This window comes from Astyanax mexicanus, chromosome 5, assembly GCF_023375975.1.
Source record: "Astyanax mexicanus isolate ESR-SI-001 chromosome 5, AstMex3_surface, whole genome shotgun sequence".
Classification (NCBI taxonomy): Eukaryota; Metazoa; Chordata; class Actinopteri; order Characiformes; family Acestrorhamphidae; genus Astyanax; species Astyanax mexicanus.
The window spans coordinates 4,817,576-4,837,950 of record NC_064412.1 but is presented as its reverse complement, the minus strand read 5'-3'; the positions used below and the strand labels follow the sequence as shown (position 1 = coordinate 4,837,950).

At 36.8% G+C, this 20,375-nt stretch overlaps 2 protein-coding genes across 5 annotated transcripts in view; both read left to right on the top strand.

The window, feature by feature from the left end:
• Positions 1-20,375, top strand: part of cacna2d2a (calcium channel, voltage-dependent, alpha 2/delta subunit 2a) — a 412,063-nt gene that overhangs the window by 110,034 nt on the left and 281,654 nt on the right. For all 4 annotated transcript variants that reach the window (XM_049479460.1, XM_049479459.1, XM_049479458.1 and 1 more), the window contains exon 3: positions 18,910-19,026. In XM_049479460.1, coding sequence (XP_049335417.1) covers positions 18,910-19,026 — 117 coding nt within the window. The remainder of the gene's footprint in view (positions 1-18,909; positions 19,027-20,375) is intronic.
• Positions 1-20,375, top strand: part of rps10 (ribosomal protein S10) — a 532,411-nt gene that overhangs the window by 352,457 nt on the left and 159,579 nt on the right. The gene's annotated exons all lie outside the window — the stretch shown is intronic.

Here is a 20,375-nt window from a genome sequence, read left to right as displayed (position 1 = left end):
AGCAGCCTGTTGGCCACTCTTCATTAATTGCACATTGCACCAGTAAGAGCAGTAAGTATGAAGGTTCAATTAGCAGGGTAAGAGCACAGTTCTGCTCTAAATATTGCAATGCACACAACATTATGGGTGACAAACCAGAGTTCAAAAGAGGACAAATTGTTGGTGCACGTCTTGCTGGAGCATCTGTGACCAAGACAGCAAGTCTTTGTGATGCATCAAGAGCCACGGTATCCAGGGTAATGTCAGCATACCACCAAGAAGGACCAACCACATCCAACAGGATTAACTGTGGACGCTGTAAGAGGAAGCTGTCTGAAAGGGAGGTTTGGGTGCTAACCCGGATTGTATCCAAAAAACATAAAACCACGGCTGATCAAATCACGCAGAATTCAATGTGTACCTCAACTCTCCTGTTTCCACCAGAACTGTCCGTCACCACAATCAATTACTGTGCTCTAAAACCAGCTGCTTGATGAAGCTGCTTTAACACTGTGTTTTTATTGGGATATGTGGCCCAAATTTCGATGTAATAAACTGAGTTGCCCGGCCGCAACAGTAAAGGCTGCACATATGACGTTCAGTGTGGAAACAGCTTAGCTTGGAGTAGCAGCAGGGACAGTGTTTGTTATTATCTGGCTAATAAATCAGGTTAAACTGTGCCTGAACAGCCTTTTAGCTCAAATGTGAACACTTCAGTTTCTGAATCAGTTTCTCTGATTTTGCTATTTATAGGTTTATGTTTGAGTAAAATGAACATTGTTGTTTTATTCTATAAACTACAGACAACATTTCTCCCAAATTCTAAATAAAAATATTGTCATTTAGAGCATTTATTTGCCGAAAATGAGAAATGGCTGAAATAACAAAAAAGATTCAGAGCTTTCAGACCTCAAATAATGCAAAGAAAACAAGTTCATATTCATAAAGTTTTAAGAATTCAGAAATCAGTATTTGGTGGAATAACCCTGGTGGTTTTTATGCATCTTGGCATCATGTTCTCCTCCACCAGTCTTACACACTGCTTTTGGATATTTTTAAGATGCTTTACTCCTGGTGCAAAAATACAAACAGTTCAGCTTGGTTTGATGTCTTGTGATCATCCATCTTCCTCTTGATTTTATTCCAGAGGTTTTCAATTTGTTGCTGTATACAGGGCAGGAATCTCTTTTTTTTTTTTTAAGGATTTTCTCAGACAGTATTATATGTGGAGTATAATGATATGCTGTATATGGAAACTTATCAGCCCTGAGATGAAGAAATCTCAGTCCGGAGCTTTTCTTATGAGCAGACGTTGTGTGTATCTGTAGGGAGAGACTGAAGAAAGAGCGAAAAGCTAAAAGCGAAAGAAGAGAAAGCTTTTTTGTTGCTGTCGGTTTGAGAAAATCCGGGGGATGGAAGGACACACAAACAGGCAAAGCGCCCCATCAGCGACTTAATAAAACCACTGCCGTTTATCTCTGTCTTTAAGACAAATACTCTGAGAAGAAAGAGAGAAAGAGAGAGAGAGAGAGAGAGAGAGAGAGAGAGGGAGATTTTCTCCTGTTTTCTCTGTGTGCTGTAGGCCCTGCAGTCTCAGTATGTCTATAATATAGTATAAAGTAATAACACTGTATTGTAGAGCTGGGAAATACAGTTTAAAAGTTTGGACACATTAAATACAGGGTGATTTTTTATATTAATTTGTATATATATATATATATATATATATATATATATATATATATATATATATATATATATATATATATTAGTTACATAAAAAAGGGTAGGCAAAATAAGCTAAAGCTTCATCCTATACTTTTTCGGGAAAAGTGTTTTTTTCTTTTTCTTTTTTCTTTATTATCTATATTTTATATGTGCATATGTTTTGCAAAAACAAAATAAACTAAACTAAGACTGTTTCATCAATATATCAATAAAATGCTATGCATTGTAGATTAACGTGGATTTTGAAGATGACCGTTTTGCAATCTCTGCTGGATTTTCTCAGTCAGTTTTATGAGGTAGAGTCACCTGGAATTCAGGCTTTCAGTTAACAGCTGTGCTGAACTCATCAAGAGTTAATTACTTGAATTTCTTGTCCCTTAATGTGTTTGAGAGCATCAGTTAAAGTAAAGTAGTGAAGAGGTAGAGTTACAGGTATACAGTGAATAGTGAATATTTGAGTAATGTTCTAATCCAGATTATGAGAAACAACAACTACTCAACTAAATAAAGAAAACATTTAAAGATATTTGAAAGTATCCTCAAGTGCATTTGCAAAGACCAACAAAATGATGGTTATAATGATGAAACTGGCTCTCATCAGGACCATCTCAGGAAAAGAAGGGCAAGAGTTTCCTCTGTTGTACATGATAAGTTTATCAGAGTTAATATCTCCCCAGATAAGTGCACTTAAATGCAGTTTCACAGAGCATTTTGGTTTGTTTAACACTTTTAAGTTACTGCATTATTCATTATGTGTTCCTTCATAGTCTGGATCACTTCAGCAATATTTTTTTTTTTTTACTACTACTTAGGGGTGTGCCATATCGTACGTGACAATATCGGCAAAAAATATAACTGAAATATGAAATATCGTGCCATATTACCCACCCCTAATTACCTAATTTAGCAAAAGAAACACTGTTCTAATTACCCATTATTATATCTACTAGAGACAGATTATATCTGTCTAGTATCATTTATTTTACTTTAATCCTGGATATATGGAGATATTTGGAGTGCATTATTATTATTAGTATCATGACATTCTGGATCATTGATTTCTGTTACAAATCTGATAAAATTCTTTTTTTTTTAATATCTCAGTTAGCCATATCATATTGCATGCAATAATAAAATTCTAAACAATTTAAATAATAATTGTCATATCGCCAAAAGTATCGTTATCATGAAAATACCATGAAATATCGTGATATTGTTTTAGAGCCATATCGCTCACCCCTACTACTACTGTGTATTGTTTTCAACTGAACATACAAACTATAGTGTGATATAAATGTTGGATTTATTGTCCAACCCTTTGATATTTCAGAGTAATTATATTCCATGTGACTTAAACAAACACACAAATATGTTTTTATATCATTTTATGTAAATATAACAGTTTTAAAGACACATTTATAATATGCGTATATACTAAAACATAAACAATTGTTCAAAAACTATCATTAAAGCTTCACAGTAAATAATAAGATGATGATATATTCTCCTATGTTCAGTGCTACAGTAGAAAAGTATACAAATTAATGACCAGCTGTTCAGCTGAACAGATATTTTGTTTTATTTTGTTTTTTTTTAAACAGCTGAATTGTGCACTTTTGTAAACCACCATCTTTAACCTTAAAAAGAGTGAAAAAAAAAATAGGTGAAAATGGGGGATTTTATAAGTGTGTTTACTTTAACATCCCAGCTACTCCACTCAAACAACCTGGGTGAAGAAGTTCAAGTGTATGTAGTGCACACTTGACATTAAATTACTTTCATTTTTTTGTTGTTGTTGTTGTTGAGGATTTTATATATTTATTTCTTTATCCCACAATAGTGACACTATCCACTAAGCAGTGGATAAATTATACATACAGCATATAACATATTATTTTGCAGTGTGTTTTACATAAAAGCTGCATGTAAGTTTAAATACAGTTGTCACAAACACTGACTGCACACAGCACTACTAGTAAGCCAATCACCTGAATATTGATTTCACCTGTTACACACTCTCTATATATATACCCTTACTCCCTGCCTATTATTGTTGGATTTTTCACGTGCGAAGTGCTTATCCCATTGCCTGTATTAGCTCTCTCGTTTTCAACCTAGTTTTTTTAATTACCAACTTGTTTTTTTTGCCTGTCTTGTGATATTACCTCGCTGTGTATGAACTCTGAACTGTTTCATGTATATGGTATTTCTACTCCCTAAAGAAAACTTTAACTTTAAGAAATAAAAGTCTGTCAATCTGAAACGTTACAAGTTCTTTGAAAGTATAAAGTGCAGTCAAAAAATAAATAAATGTTATGATAAAACTGGCTCTCATCAGGACCACCCCAGGACTCATCCTCTGTTGTACAGGACAAGTTCATCAACATTACAAGTCTCAGAAACCACAAGTTAACAGCTCCCCACATGAAAGCACATAGTACTTTGGTTTGTTTAACACTTTTAAGTTAGTTACCTTTTTTTATTCAATGTTTTTTTATTTATTATATTTAAAAATACAAAATACAAAAAAATATATACAAACAAGAGACCACTTAATGATAAGTTTCTTTGATTTCATTTTACCAAATTAAAAACCTCTGGAATATAATCAAGAGGAAGATGGATGATCACAAACCATCAAACCACCAAACTGAACTGCTTGATTTTTTGCACCAGGAATAAAGCAGCATAAAGTTATCCAAAAGCAGTGTGTAAGACTGGTGGAGGAGAACCTGATGCCAAGATGCATAAAAAAAATGTGATTAAAAACCAACAAGGGTTATTCCACCAAATATTGATTTATGAATTCTTAAAACTTTATAAATATAAACTTGTTTTCTTTGCATTATTTGAGGTCTGAAAGCTCTGCATCTTTTTGTTTGTTAGCCATTTCAGCCATTTCTCATTTTCTGCAAATAAATGCTCTAAATGACAATATTTCTATTTGGAATTTGGGAGAAATGTTGTCTGTAGTTTATAGAATAAAACAACAATGTTAATTTTACTCAAACATAAACCTACAAATAGCAAAATCAGAGAAACACAGACACACCTACAGAGAGAGAGATCAGTCTCACCACACACTCCCTTTCACACAGATCTCCTCCACACCCTCTGCACCACAGGCCACAAATGTTTCCCCATGATCTTCACCTGCTTTCTGAAGGCGGTGGAGTCCACGAGGCGAATCCTCTCCACATGTAATATTCCCCTCCTGAAAAACAAAACAATGCTTTTTGTGAAAATTTTGCTTTTAAACGCAACAATCACTGCGGGAATCACAGAAATCAGATCTAGATATTAGTCCATGGTCTGCTGGCTTTTCTATTTGCTCTCTGTAACCTGCATCACAGAAAATTACAAACTGGTATTGTCTTTAAAAGAAAGCAGATTGCTTCAAGAAAGACCTGCTGCTGCACTGCAGCGAAGAACATGAAGAAAAAATACATTACTGAAGCAAAAACATTCGACAATATAATGCACTGAGACAAGCGGCATCACCTCTGTGCCTTCTGAGAGTGTGTGTGTGTGTATGTGTGTGTATGTGTGTGTGTGCAGGCACTGCCAAAAGTGTGTGTCTGCAGGCGGCGTGTGCGTGTGTGTGTGTGTGTGTGTTCTTTCCATGTGGCAGGAGAAAGCATGGCCATGGATTTTCTAAAGCTGTGGACAGATTCAAGCTGTTCCTCTTGGCTGGATACAATAGCTTTTCTCCATCTAGGAAACATCGCAGATACAATGAGCGTCTACCACGACCATGAGGAAAACAAAATAACTCCACTCGAGCAGTTTTACTATCTTTATTCTTATTTCAGCATCATCCCTACATCGTTTTAATATACTAAAATGAAATAAAATCCCTTCACAGTGACCCCCCTAAATTATATACCATATAAATACGCTATAGAATAATTATTACACTAATGTATTTCAAAGACATAGACAAAATAGGTACACCGATACAACCTAAAACCTTATCTTCCAAAGCTTTCTTTGATGCACCTCTGATTATTTTCATGATTTTCCTTTATAAATCACTGGTTGTTCAGATCAGCAATTTCAGTTAAATATAGTTAAAAAAAAAAAAAAAACAATTAAAAGAGCACTTCAGTTTCTGAATCAGTTTCTCTGATTTTGCTATTTATAGGTTTATGTTTGAGTAAAATGAACATGGTTGTTTTATTCTATAAACTACAGACAACATTTCTCCCAAATTCTAAATTAAAAATATTCTCATTTAGGGCATTTATTTACAGAAAATGGAAAATAGCTGAAATAACTAAAAAGATGCAGAGAATAATGCAAAGAAAACAAGTTCATATTCATAAAGTTTTAAGAGTTCAGAAATCAATATTTGGTGGAATAACCCTGGTTTTCATGGATCTTGGCATCATGTTCTCCTCCACCAGTCTTACACACTGTTAGGGATGAGAAGGGGATGGACGTAAGTGCAGAATATAATTCAATTGATTAAATAAACAAACTAAAACAAACTAACAAACAAACATGTTAAACCAAAGTTATACTGGATACAAAACTAAAGAAGGCTAAACTTGAAAACAGGAATCTAACAAACAGCATGAGACACAACAAACCTCACAAGACCACAGATGGCAAACAAACCAACAAAAGACTAGACAAAGAAGGCTTGAAACAAAGGGGCTTATATACAAGAGGAGGGAACAGGAAACTGGAAATACCTGAGGATCAATCAAGAGGGGGCGGGGTTACAAATAACTAATGACAGGGTGGGGCTAGGGCGGAGACAGGACCAAAACACAACAAAAGCACATGGCTGGGAAACATGACAGGAAAACAGAGGGGCAGGAGCACAAGAGACCAAATGAGGGAGAAACACAAGACAGACATGGGCTAAGGTGTGACACACACTGCTTTTGGATAACTTTATGCTGCTTTACTCGTGGTGCAAAAATTCAGGCACTTCAGCTTGGTTTGATGGCTTGCGATCATCCATCTTATTCTTGATTATTAATTATCAATTTGGTTAAATCAAGGAAAAACATCATTAAGTGGTCTCTTTTTCTTATATATCATATAGCAGAGGAACACAGTGATATTTGAGAAGTGAAATGAAGTTAATAGGATTTACAGAAAGTGTGCAAAAATCCTTAAAACTAAATTAGACATGTTCAAGAATTTGCTCCAAACAGCCAATGATTTATGAAGGAAAATTTATGACAATTATCAGGGGTGCCCAGCATTTTTAATACCACTGTATGTATTGTGAATTCTACGGAGTGTGTGTGGTTACATTCATGTGACTCTCAGAAGAAAATCACATAACCTTCATCCCCCGGTGCTGGAAGCATAGTGTGAACATTGGGAAGGATGGAAAGCTGTGTGAGTGCTGTCTTACTTCCTTCCATTCATCCATCCATCCATTCATTCAGGAGCTGTTTTCTGTTTGGCGATTTGTGTGAAATGTAGTGAAACCTGTTTTCCAATAATAATGTCGATCGGCCGCCTCGTGCTTGACGGATGGATGTCAGTTTTTATTAGCCTGTTTGTCTCTAGCCTTTCAGGCTAAGCTTGGTGTTATGCATGTTTCTTGTCACTGGCGTCTCTTAGACCTTTCCGTTCTGTCAGACGAGTATTGAACTTTTCTTTTCTGTTGTGCTCTTGTGCTTTCACTCTTCCTCCAAGCTGTATCACTCCCAGCTCTGCTCTTTTACCATTCCTTCACTTAGTCTACTCTCTCTCTCTCTCTCTCTCTCTCTCTCTCTCTCTCTCTCTCTTTCTTTCCCTCTGTTTTATTGAACTGTTCCACGGGCTGGCTGGATGTTGCTGTCTGCTTGGCGGAGTCCACTAATATTCCTTAATGACGCAGCATCTGTCTCTGTCACCGGTCTGCTTTCACGGCCCGATAAGCCGAGCCGCTTCTCCCTCAGACACCCGGCCGACGCGAAGCAAACAAACAAACAAACAAATCTACCTCGCATGAAGAAGAGGAGGAAAAAAAAAAAGACAACAGAATCACAAGGTCACACGAGGCACGTGGTAGCCGCCCGGAATGATTTGGACGGTAATGAAGTGTTTAGAGGCGGTAAATAGCCGTCAAGGTGCCAAAATGACAGTGGAACAGGCGGGCTGTGATTATTGCAGCGACTGTAGATAAACGCTGAGTGAGGGATTAAGAGTTAGAGAACAACAGACTCTATATTAAAATGCCGCCAGTGTTTTATTTTTATGTATTGTTCTTGCATGGCTTTGTGTTCATGTTCAGGTAGAAGTCTGCATATTTATTCGGTTCATAATGGAAGTATAACTCCCATTGACTTTCTTCTGGCGTTTTTACACCTGTAGGTGTGAAAGTTTCGATGGTCCGGATCAGTTGATGAGTTTATGAGTTTATTTGGAGCGTTTCTCCCTCTGTTTGGTTTGGTTTCACACAGGCACAAACCTACACGCACCAAAACGTGCGTATATCTGTGCAGTGTACGGTGAAAACATGTTGCTGGGCTTTTTAAACACAGTGTTTTTAATGGGAGGTGAAGCACAGATATACACACATTTATTCGATTCATAACAGAAGTATAATTCAGATTTTCTGAATCATTTATAGCAAGAAAAAAAGGAACATCTGAAAATAGTCCAAAAATTTTAATAGACAGTCTTTAGAAACCTTTTTTTTTTATGTGTTCACTTGAAACAGCATCAGAATGAAGAATTGTATATCTCTTACACTGTAGCTAACCTCCCTGGATGTGGATGGAATGTAAATTTTGATTAATGGAAGATTAAAGTGAGAGTAGATAAATGCTGAGTGAGGGATTAAAAGTTGGTAAACAACAGACTCTATATTAAGATGCCGCCAGTGTTGCTTTCATGTTTTGTTCTTGCTCGCTTTTGTGTTCATGTTCAGGTAGAAGTCTGTATATTAATTTGGTTCATTTGGTCTCCAGAGATCTTAAATTCCCTCTGTCCACTGAGAGCAACGTCATAAAGAATGAATCATGTTACAGCTCTTACACTATAGTAGTGCTGGGCGATATGGGAAAAATCATCAATCACGATATGGAATTTTTGGTACCACTTTAAAATAAGACTACCTTTATAAAGGGTTTATAAATGGTTTACAATTAGTTTATTAATGGTTACTAATTAGGCTGTAAATGCCTTAAAAATCATTAATAATCAGTTATAACACATACGTAGAAAGGGCAACAGTATAGATGGCTGTGGCTTCAGTATTTGGCAAACTACAGGTGATTGTTGCCCTTTCTACGAATGTGTTATAACTGATTATTAATGATTTTTAAGGCATTTACAACCTAATTAGTAACCATTAATAAACGTATAGTAAATAATTTATAAACCCTTTATAAAGGTAGTCTTATTTTAAAGTGGTACCAACATAACGATATATATATATCAAGATATACCACATTTGAGTATGTTTTCAATTACTCTTTGAAAAATATGACAAATTAAATAATTTCTTAATTTGTTTCCAACTTTATTTCAAAGTGACATTAAACCAAACTTTTACAAATGAGAATTACTACCTTTTAGTGCATATATATATATATATATATATATATATATATATATATAATGAAAACAGATGAGGTAGATGCAGTAGCTATTTTTTTCAAAATTACACAGGTATTTAAATTCCGTTATCATAATAAACTCAATTAACATTTTTTTAAGTATCCGTCAAATAACGTAAAGCAGCGTCACGTCGCAAAACCACATTATGAAGCTTTTTTTTTTGCGAAGATTACTTTATTTTCACTTATATAAACCGAGTTTATGCAAAGTGACCACGCCAATACATTTCATCGTAGCCTACTTTATATATTTGCATGAATATATGATGAAATTACTGTAGAAATGATTGGGACGATAGAAGATAAGTAGCGCGATAAACACTTTTCTATCATCCCCACGATATTTATCCTCATATCAAACAGCACTACACTATAGCTAACCTCTAATCCTGGACGTGGACGAACTAGAAAAATTGATGGACGATTAAAGTGACAGTAGATAAATGCAGAGTGAGGATCAGAGATTAAGATTAAGAGTCAGTGAACATCAAGATCTAAGTTAACATGCTTTATTTTTTTGTTTCTGCTTTTATTCTTAATCATTTTTAGGTAGAAATCTGTTTAATTGCACTGATTTTTTTATTTTATTTCTTCCTGTATGAGTGAGTGTGTATGGCATCCAGCATGTTCTTAAGTGTGTGTAGTGTTTAAATACCAGTGGAAGCATATTGGGCTGGATTGGGTGTCTTGTCATTCTCTCTGGATCAGTGCAGAATGTGTGTGTGTGTGTGTGTGTGTGTGTTGGCCCAGGGCAGCAGATCTGTTGGCCAAGTGAAGACAGCAGACCCTCACCTCCTGTTACTCCCTCCACCCAGTTTCTACCACACACACTATGTGTAGTATATTTAAGCAATAATACACTCAAGGTTTGTGCTATAAGGTGTAATATTGGCACTGCTGTACTGTAGATCAGCACAGCAGTGCCAATATTACATATTATAGCATGAACCTCAAGTGTATTATTGTGATTATACCACAGTTCCATTATCAGTGTTTATTTAAAGAGTTTGAGTTAAAGAGGAAGAGAAAATACGATGTTTTTGGTTATAAAAATTCCGCCAGTTAAAATAGTTCCATTGCTGCTCTGTTTGTAGCTGCGCTGTTTGGTTTGTAAGCGCTGCATTGTTGCTAGGTTAGCATGGTGGCCTCAATTTTTGCCATTTTAGTCAAAATTGTTGAAATCTAAGCGTACTGTAAATAAACAGTTTTCAGGAAAGAAATCTGTGTAGATTAAAGTCCAGCGCTCTTTGACTGAAATAATTTTTTTTTTTTTTAAGAATTAAAGCGGCAAGACCTGCACAATTACAAGGATCCCCTATTTTATATTCAGCTTAAAATACCATATTTTAACTGGAAAACATATACACTTAAGATTTTATTTTAATAATAATAACTCTTAAACTGATATTGATTGCTGATAATGTGTGTAATAATATGTATTTTCGAATCGCTGGGCTTATTTATTTGTGGATTTAATGACATGGCATTTGGTTTGTATTTGGTTTGTAAGTGCTGAATCGTTACTAGGTTGCCTGTATGTGGCGGAGTAATACATACAGAGCTTCGGTTACAGTGCATTACCAGCTGATAACGGCACTCATATAACGCCTCTCAGCCAATCACATTGCAGGGGCAGAACTAACTGTGGTACAATAGCAAATATTTATAGAGTTTAGCGTTCGTGTAGCTAGCTCAGTGAATCTAAATCTAATTAAACTAAGTAAATGAACAGATCCTATCCTGGACAGATTATAGAATATTTAATAGGGAAGTCCCCGTTCTGATCATGTGATCGGAAATCGGGGCAGATCACATATTTTTCAAAGAATCGGAATCGGGTGTAAAATATGTGGATCACTGATTTCTCAAAAATGTTACTCCACGAGTTCACTATAGACTCTGCTGCACTTGTGCAATGAGAATTGGAATTGGATGACCCAGAATGAGCCGCCGCAGCGTTTCTCCTCGTCTCCTCACTGGAGTTGGGTGTGGAAAGCCCAGAGCGCTCATTAAAGGAGTGAATATTGATTCAGAAACAAATTTGAAGGCATTTGGAGAAGCAGGCTTTTAAAAGGCAGGGGGGCTCGTCTCCAGTCAATTTGATATCAGCGCTCTCTGATATTAGCCTTTTATGTATTTTTGTTGGAGTCGCGTAATGGCTTACTCCACATACGCTTCTCAGAGTGTGTGTGTGTGTATGTGTGTGTGTGTAACTGTGTGTGTGTGTGTGCCCATGGTCTATTTTTTCAGCACCCTAATGACTTTTTGCCAGGGCTTGATAATTGTGTCCCGAAATAATGAGCAGCACAGTTTAAAATCTAGGCTACGGAGGCACATCCGTTTCTTTCCGCCGTCCTGTCAGAAATAGCAGCGTGGTGCATTAGCAGATTAGCGTACGCTGCCCTCATTCACAATTAATGATAAGGAGTGTCCTGATTGAGTGTTTCTGCCAAGAGATCTAGTCCAAGTATCTAGGGCTGGACGATACAGACAAAAAATTATATTGCAATACGTTTTTTTTAGCGCCCCTTTGTAAGGTACCTTGTGATGCTCAAGATGCTAACCTTTAAGCCTCCCTCCTGCATCATTCAAATAGCAATGTTGCTTCTGAATATATCTATGCCGATGGGGGTGGTGTTCTGAAAATGAGAATGAGGTGTGTTCAGGTAAATTTCTGGTGTAATGCTATCTTAGCGACAGAAAACACAGGTGCACCACTGACTGAATAAAACCTTGACAGCAGTCAACATGGAAACCCAACTTATACTTATTATACCTATTAACAGAATATAAAATAGCATGAACAACCAGCTCAGTTTCCTCTGCTGAGAAACGTTGGACACGTCCAGGTAGCTGCGCCATTAAAATAGCAATCCACCAAAGACAGAGCTCACCCGACTCTTAAAAGGAAAGAATGGCGAGTGACACACTGCTTGATATTTTACATTATGCCCAAAATTAACCACATCCATGATTAATTAAAATAATTAGTATATGCCCTTTGCACATTTCAAGCCGCACAAGGTGTACTTTTCCCGTCGTTATGATAGCAAAGACATACTGATGCGCTCTAAATCATGCTTCAAGATTCACGGCTCGCCTATAGATCACTAAAATAGAATATTATTCTGATATTAATATGAACAGCTATTTAAAATCTACGGAAATAAAACTGTCAAAAATGCTCCAAATGAACATCTCTACACACAACCTTCTGAAAAAAGGAAATTGCCAATTTATCTAAATCACCCTGTAATGAACAGGGACAGTGTCAGATGCTGTAAATAAGCATTCTATAAATAATTGTGTCATAATAGAGCAGATCTCAGACATACACAGATGCAAATCAAAATATACTTTATTGATAAAAGTATAAGACAAACTGGTAGTCAGACAAAACAAGATCAACACCAGTAAACAGCAGCAATAAGGAGATAACATACCATAAACAAAACACAGTCCCGAGGTCATACATGGCAAGGCAGGATCCGAGGGCAGACAAGAATCAGGGTTGATAAACACAAAACAAGGTCTAAAACGAGAGAGCTAACAGTGGCTGTGGTCCCAGCTACCTTGAGATCATTAAGAACTTCCCCTCATGTAGTTTTAGGCTGATCTTTCACCTTTCTCATGATTAAGTATACCCCACCAGGTGAGATTTTGCATGGAGCCTCACACTCTTAATGGTTGGAAAGAAGATCAAATACTAATTTCTCTCTGCCAAATGCAAATACATTTATAGAATTTATACAACGTGATTTTATGGATTCTATTAAAATAATATCACGATATTTCATGGTATTTAATATATAAATGAAATATATATAATATAAATATATACAGTGCTGCTTGAAAGTTTGTGAACCACCCAAACATAGTCATTGTTTTCTAAAGAAAAATTATAATAATCATATGACATGAACATGTAAATCACAAAATGTAAAGCAGACCTTTCAAAAAAGGGACACAAAGAAAAAATATCTATATAATTTCATTATTTGTTCAACAAAAGTATTTTATCTCTGACAAAAATGAAAATCTGGCAAGTGCAAAAGTATGTGAACTCTTTTAGTTTGTAGCTTGTGGCACCTCTTTTTGTAGCCATTACTTCAACAAAACGTCTTCTGTAACCACAAACGAGTCTCACATCTGCTTTTTGGGATTTTTGTCCACTCTTCCTTGCAACACTCTGCCAGTTAAGAAAGTCTCGAAGGTCATCTGGCATATAGCGCCCGCTTCAGATCTTGCCACAGCATTTCTATGGGATTGAGGTCCGGACATTGACCGGGCCAATCCAGAGTGCAAATCTTCTTTCTCTTAAGCCATTCCTTGGTAGTTTTGCTGGAATGCTTTGGGTCGTTGTCTTGTTGCATAGTCCATTTCAATCCGAGCTTCAACACCCTGACCAATGGCAGGAGATTCTGGTCAATAATTTGTTGATAGCCCTGGGAATTGAAGATTCCCTGGATAATATGAAGTCATCATCCAGGTCAGGAGGCAGAAAAGCAGGCCCAGACTTTAACATTTCCACCACCATGCTTCACTCTTGGGAGGAGGTTCTTCTCTTTAAATGCAGTGTTGACTTTTCTCCAAACAAGGCATCTGTGATTGTGGCCAAATAGTTCAAGTTTGGACTCATCCATGCAGAGAATGGACTTCTAGAAAGCCTCTAGTTTGTCCAAGTGCTCTCTGGCAAAGTTTAAACGGGCAACTTTGTTCTTTATTGAGAGCAGAGGCTTCCTTCTAGCAACTCTCCCATTATTGCCATGTTTATTAATATTTCACCTGATTGTAGACTCATGTACATTTATCCCAGATGCTGACAGAGAGGTCTGCAACTCTCTGGAGGTGATGCGTGGGTTGGCCTTTACCTGCATTATTATTTTTCTGGTGCTTCTTAGTGTAAGTTTTGATGGCCGTCCACTTCTGGGCAGAGTTGCGGTGATGCTGAGTGCCCTCCATTTGTAAATGATTTGTCTTACAGTGGATGGATGAAGCTGGAATCTTTTGGAGACTGTCTTGTAGCTTTCCCCAGACTGATGGACTGTCACCATGTTCTTCCTGATGTCTCCTTTCCTTTCGGCATTGTTTATCTTTTTCTTATACCTTGACACAACAGTGGTTTGGTTGGTTTCCTCTCCCTTTTAACTAGTGTGGCTCAAAACCTTTCCCAAGGATGTTTCATTTGTTAGGTCTGCTTAATTGATTACTTGAGCACTTACATGTGTTTCACTTGAGTCTTTTACCTAACTGACTTTACTAGTGCAGATGTGGTTCATTTACTTTTGCACATGCTCAGATTCCATGTTTTATGTAGTCTGCTTGCAACTCACACATTTCCCTCAAAATAAGTAAATGGAATCGATGGACATAAACCTAACATTTCATATACAAAAAACGGTGATGATAAAATAAAAGAATCGTGGTAAAACAAAAGCAAAATGTAAACTCCTCAACTAGTTCACATACTTTCAAGCAGCACTGTATATATATATACATTTCATATATTTTCACGATAACGATACTCTTGGCTATATCACGAAATACTGAATTATATATATATATATATATATATATATATATATTTCACAAACACACTACTGCAACAAAATTAATATTACATTTTCTTTTTGTATGCAATATAACATGGCACACCTTTAACTGAGATTTTAAAAAATACAAGAAATTTATCAGATTTGTAACAGAAATCAATGATCCAGAATGTCATAGTACTAATAATAATGCAATCCAAATACTATAATATCTTCATATATCCAGGATTAAAGTAAAATAAATGATACTGGACATATATAATCTAATATAGTCTCTAGTAGATATAAAATGGAAAATGAGAACAGTGTGATTTTTTTTTTTTTGTTGCTAAAAACATAAAAAGTAGTACCCTCATATGATAATTAGGGGTGGGTGATATGGCAGCATATGTTAGGGTATAATATCGTTCACCATATTGAAAAAAAAATTGGAGATATTATTTTTAACGATGAGATATAGCACCCCCCATTATTCTATCTCTCACTGTTAAAATGTCAAATAATTATTTCCGTCACTGTACTGTATGTACTTCACATTAAAAATATCTGATATCAGTTTTAATCAGCTCATCCTCAGTCATGGATTCATCTACTACAGATACAACAGATAGAGATGATGCTACTCTTTACTCATCCTGTGTATCAGAGCTGCTGTATAGCTGTAAGCTAACCCTGCTAGCTCTGAGCGCTCAGTATTATTATAGGCTACAGCTCGGAGTGTGTGTCTCGTGATGCTCGTGAACAGACCCTGTTTCTTTTCTTGGTCACAGAAACCGCCACCGGCTCTCTTTACCCAGCGTTCACTCTGACAGAGAGGGATTTGTGGGTAACGGAGTCCCGGGGGAGATGGGGATAAGTGGGAGTCCCCTGGGCTGCGTGGCTGCTGTGGACTACAGCGCGTGTTGCTGAGTCAGACAGGAGGCTGCAGACTTCCTGCCTGTAAATCAAATGGAAATCGCTGACATGCTGAAGACTGTCTGAGCCTTAAATCCTCCTCCTCCACTGCTCTGCTGTCCTTCACCTCCGTCAGCAGCTCCTCCATCCCTTTACCAGCTATTTCTGCTCATATTAGCAGCTCAAAAATATAAATATACAGCTGCTTAAAGTGTTATTTTATTAGCTATTATATGCAGCTCTGGAAAAAAAAATAAATGACCACTTAAAAACCTCTGGAATATAATCAAGAGGAAGTTGGATGAACGCAAGCCATCAATCCAAACTGAACTGCTTGAATTTTTGCACCAGGAGTAAAGCAGCATACAGTTATCCAAAAGCAGTGTGTAAGACTGGTGGAGGAGAACATGATGCCAAGATGCATAGAAACTGTAATTAAAAAACAAATATATACTCCACCAAATATTGATTTCTGAACGCTTAAAACTTTATGAATATGAACTTGTTTTCTTTGCATTATTTGAGGTCTGAAAGTTCTGCATCTTTTTGTTATTTCAGCCATTTCTTATTTTCTGTAAATAAATGCTCTAAATGACAATATTTTTATTTGTAATTTGGGAGAAATGTTGTCTGTAGTTTATAGAATAAAACAACAATGTTCATTTTACTCAAACATAAACCTATAAATAGCAAAACCAGAGAAACTGATTCAGAAACTGAAGTGGTCTCTTTTTATTTTTTCAGAGCTGTATTACCTATTATTATTATTATTATACTGAACACGCTGGTATTGTTTGTTTTTTTTTTTTTTTACAGTATTTTAATATGGCTATATTCCAGTTCCAATACAAGTTTATTTTCTCTTTAAATGTAATGTATTATTGCATAAGTATGTTATTATATTATGATAATATCCATTTATATAATAACACTTAATATCAGACAAATATAATGATTAAATCTGATTAAAAAAAAACATTTTGAAGACTTTTTTATAATAATTACACAAAAAAAAAAACTCATTATATCAATGGCAAAAAAGTATTTACATTTTTGACATTAAATACTGTCTTAAAATGACTCGTAAGAATAGTTATTCCAACAGTAATTTATTATTTTTGTGCTATTATATCATTATTATATTAATTAATTAAATTGGTTCTGTAGCACACACACTGTAGTTTTAAATAAACAAGTCAAGTTAAAGGTTATTTAACAATTTAAAGGTAATAAAAGTAATTTTATAGTCTCAAACCCTATTAAAACCCTTTATATTCCCAGAGATACTGTTTAAAGCTCCTTTATTTTAAGAAGAGAGGGATAAATGAATACTGGTGAAATATTTAAAATCCAATAGGCTGTAATACAACATGTAGAAATAGCGATTGTGTCGGGTATGAAATCAATGAAATCAAAGGTTATGTTAAACCAGGTCTGTGTTCAGTATTCAGTATTGAGTGGTTCTAGTCACCACCAGTCGACCAGCAATATAATTTACTGAAAAATCTCATTCAGCCTAATGAGAAACTGTAGCACACGCATCTGCAGCAGAAAACACATGATTGCAGCCTATTAAATAAAATCAGCAAAATTGCATACAGGTCTGAACATAAGCATAAGTGGTGGATCAATTTTCTTTTCAAACAAATAATAATTATAATAATAATCCAGAGCAAGCAAAGAAAAATGCTATACACACAGTGCTTGTGAAGATGTGAAAAATCCAAAAAAAAAATCTAAACCTGAACACAGATTAGAAAAGACCCCCCCCCCCCCCCCCACACACACACACACACACACCAGAATAAGGTTAAGAATAATCCTATGTGGTAAATGTAATTTTTTACAGAGACACTCACAATCTTAATGTTTTTTATTTTATTTTATTAAATTTTTTATTTTTGTATTTTTCGTTTACTACATAATTTGAACAGACAAAGCTGTCCCTTAAACTGTGCAAATATTTCTTGATAAAAAAGACCAATAGAAACTTTTCAAAATGACCTGAAATAAACTCTTTTTACATTGACTTCCATTGAAAATTTAAAAGGTTTTTCTCTCTCCTGTAAAATTGCTGTTTTGGAGATAAGTGTTTTTCATTAGACAGTGACGATATGTGTGTCATGCTTCCCTCTGTCTTCCAAGCTGATCCAGACTCCATTTCCCAGAATGCCGCTGACACTTCTGATTATCATCTCATGACACTCACTCGGCCTCAGTCACCTGACTATTGATTGTTTTCACCTGCTTCTCTGTCTATTTATACCCTCTCCTTTGTTCAGTTCATTGCACGTTTTGACTAACCACCTAGCATTATTAGCGCTATCAGGCGGCATTTACTAGCGCTAACAACGGCTAAGTAGCACTGCTAACGATTGCTGCCAGTCCATTTTACACTGGAGTTCTCCTTTAATGCGCCTTATAATCCGATGTGCCTTATGTTTGAAAATAGGCCAGCAAATATACAGAGGTTAGACAGTGAAACTGAAACACCTGGTTTTAGAGCACAATAATTGATTGTGGTGACGGACAGTTCTGGTGGAAACAGGAGAGTTGAGGTACACATTGAATTCTGCCGTGATTTGATCAGCCGTGGTTTTATGTTTTTTGGATACAATCCGGGTTAGCACCCGAACATCCCTTTCAGACAGCTTCCTCTTACAGCGTCCACAGTTAATCCTGTTGGATGTGGTTGGTGCTTCTTGGTGGTGTGCTGACATTACCCTGGATATCGTGGCTCTTGATGCATCACAAAGACTTGCTGTCTTGGTCACAGATGCTCCAGCAAGACGTGCACCAACAATTTGTCCTCTTTTGAACTTTTTAGAGCAGAACTGTGCTCTTACCCTGCTAATTGAACCTTCACACTCTGCTCTTACTGGTGCAATGTACAATTAATGTTCAGTTCATTGCAAGTTTTGACTAACCACCTAGCATTATTAGCATTACTGTTGCACTTGTTAGATAGATAGATAGATAGATAGATAGATAGATAGATAGATAGATAGATAGATAGATAGATAGATAGATAGATAGATAGATAGATAGATAGATAGATAGATACTTTATTGATCCCTGAGGGGAAATTTTTTGTATTTTGAATGTATGATTGTATGACGTGTATGACCTTTGATGGATGAATGTCAGGTGGTTGACTCTTGTTCTTCACTCTTTCCTCTCTGCAGATTTATAATGAGAAGCGGAGTCAGTTTGATGTGAAGAGGAACTCGCCCAAAGAACTGGTGGAGAGAGTGGCTCGAGATATCGCCAAGCTGCTGAACAGCAAGAGGAAAGCTCTGGAGGTGAGTAACCGGACCACTGCAGTCTATAGAGCACTATAGAGTGTGATTCGTCGATATCGGAGGAAAATGGTTCATTGTAGCCAGTGATCTCTCTAATCTGATCTTTTTTTCAGTGATGAGTAATCTACTGTTTTGTTACAATTTTTAATCCAGTAATCAGATTACTTATCTAAGTCATTTTCCTTAGTAAAAATATATTATAGTGTTGAAAGTTGAAAGGATGAAATGATTGATGAGAAATATGTTTACAGTTGTTGCTTTATTGCCGGAATTGTCGGCCGCAACCATGGCAACATAAACTACCGTGCTAACAAACTACAGTTAAACTAGCACTCAGGCTGAACACACACACACACACACACACACACACACACAGTGAGCACCCCTCTCTCTCCACCTCACACACACACACACGCGCACAGTGAGCACCCCTCTCTCTCCACCTCACACACACACACACGCGCACAGTGAGCACCCCTCTCTCTCCACCTCACACACACACACACACGCGCACAGTGAGCACCCCTCTCTCTCCACCTCACACACACACACACACACACACACACACACACACACACAGTGAGCACCCCTCTCTCTCCACCTCACACACACACACACACACACACACAGTGAGCACCCCTCTCTCTCCACCTCACACACACACACACACACACACACATAGTGAGCACCCCTCTCTCTCCACCTCACACACACACACACACACACGCGCACTGTGAGCACCCCTCTCTCTCCACCTCACACACACACACATACACACACATACACACAGCGAGCAGCCCTCTCTCTCCACACACACACACACACACAGCGAGCACCCCTCTCTCTCCATCTCACACATACACACACACGCACACTCACACACACACAGCAAGCCTTCCTCTCTCTCCACCTCACAAACACACACACTGTGAGCCTCCCTTTCTCCACCTTAGACATACACACACACACACACACAGCCAGCACCCCTCTTTATCCACCTCACACACACACACACACAGCGAGCACCCCTCTCTCTCCATCTCACACATACACACACACGCACACTCACACACACATACTTTCACTCACAAGTGAGTTTTGTTATGTTGAGTCAACATTAACACAAAATTAACTTAAAAGTAACTATCTTGGTTACTTTTAAAATCAAGTATTCCATAAAGTAACTAAGTAGCTTTTTAAAGGGCTATTCAGTACTCAGATTACTTTGTAAACAATACCTATACCATCACTAATTGTAGCTCCTCAGAGCCACCGAGTTGCTGCCTCTGCTGTTTTACGGAGGGAGATATTCTCAGGGAGCAAAGAGCGCTTTGTGCTGAGCGAGTACA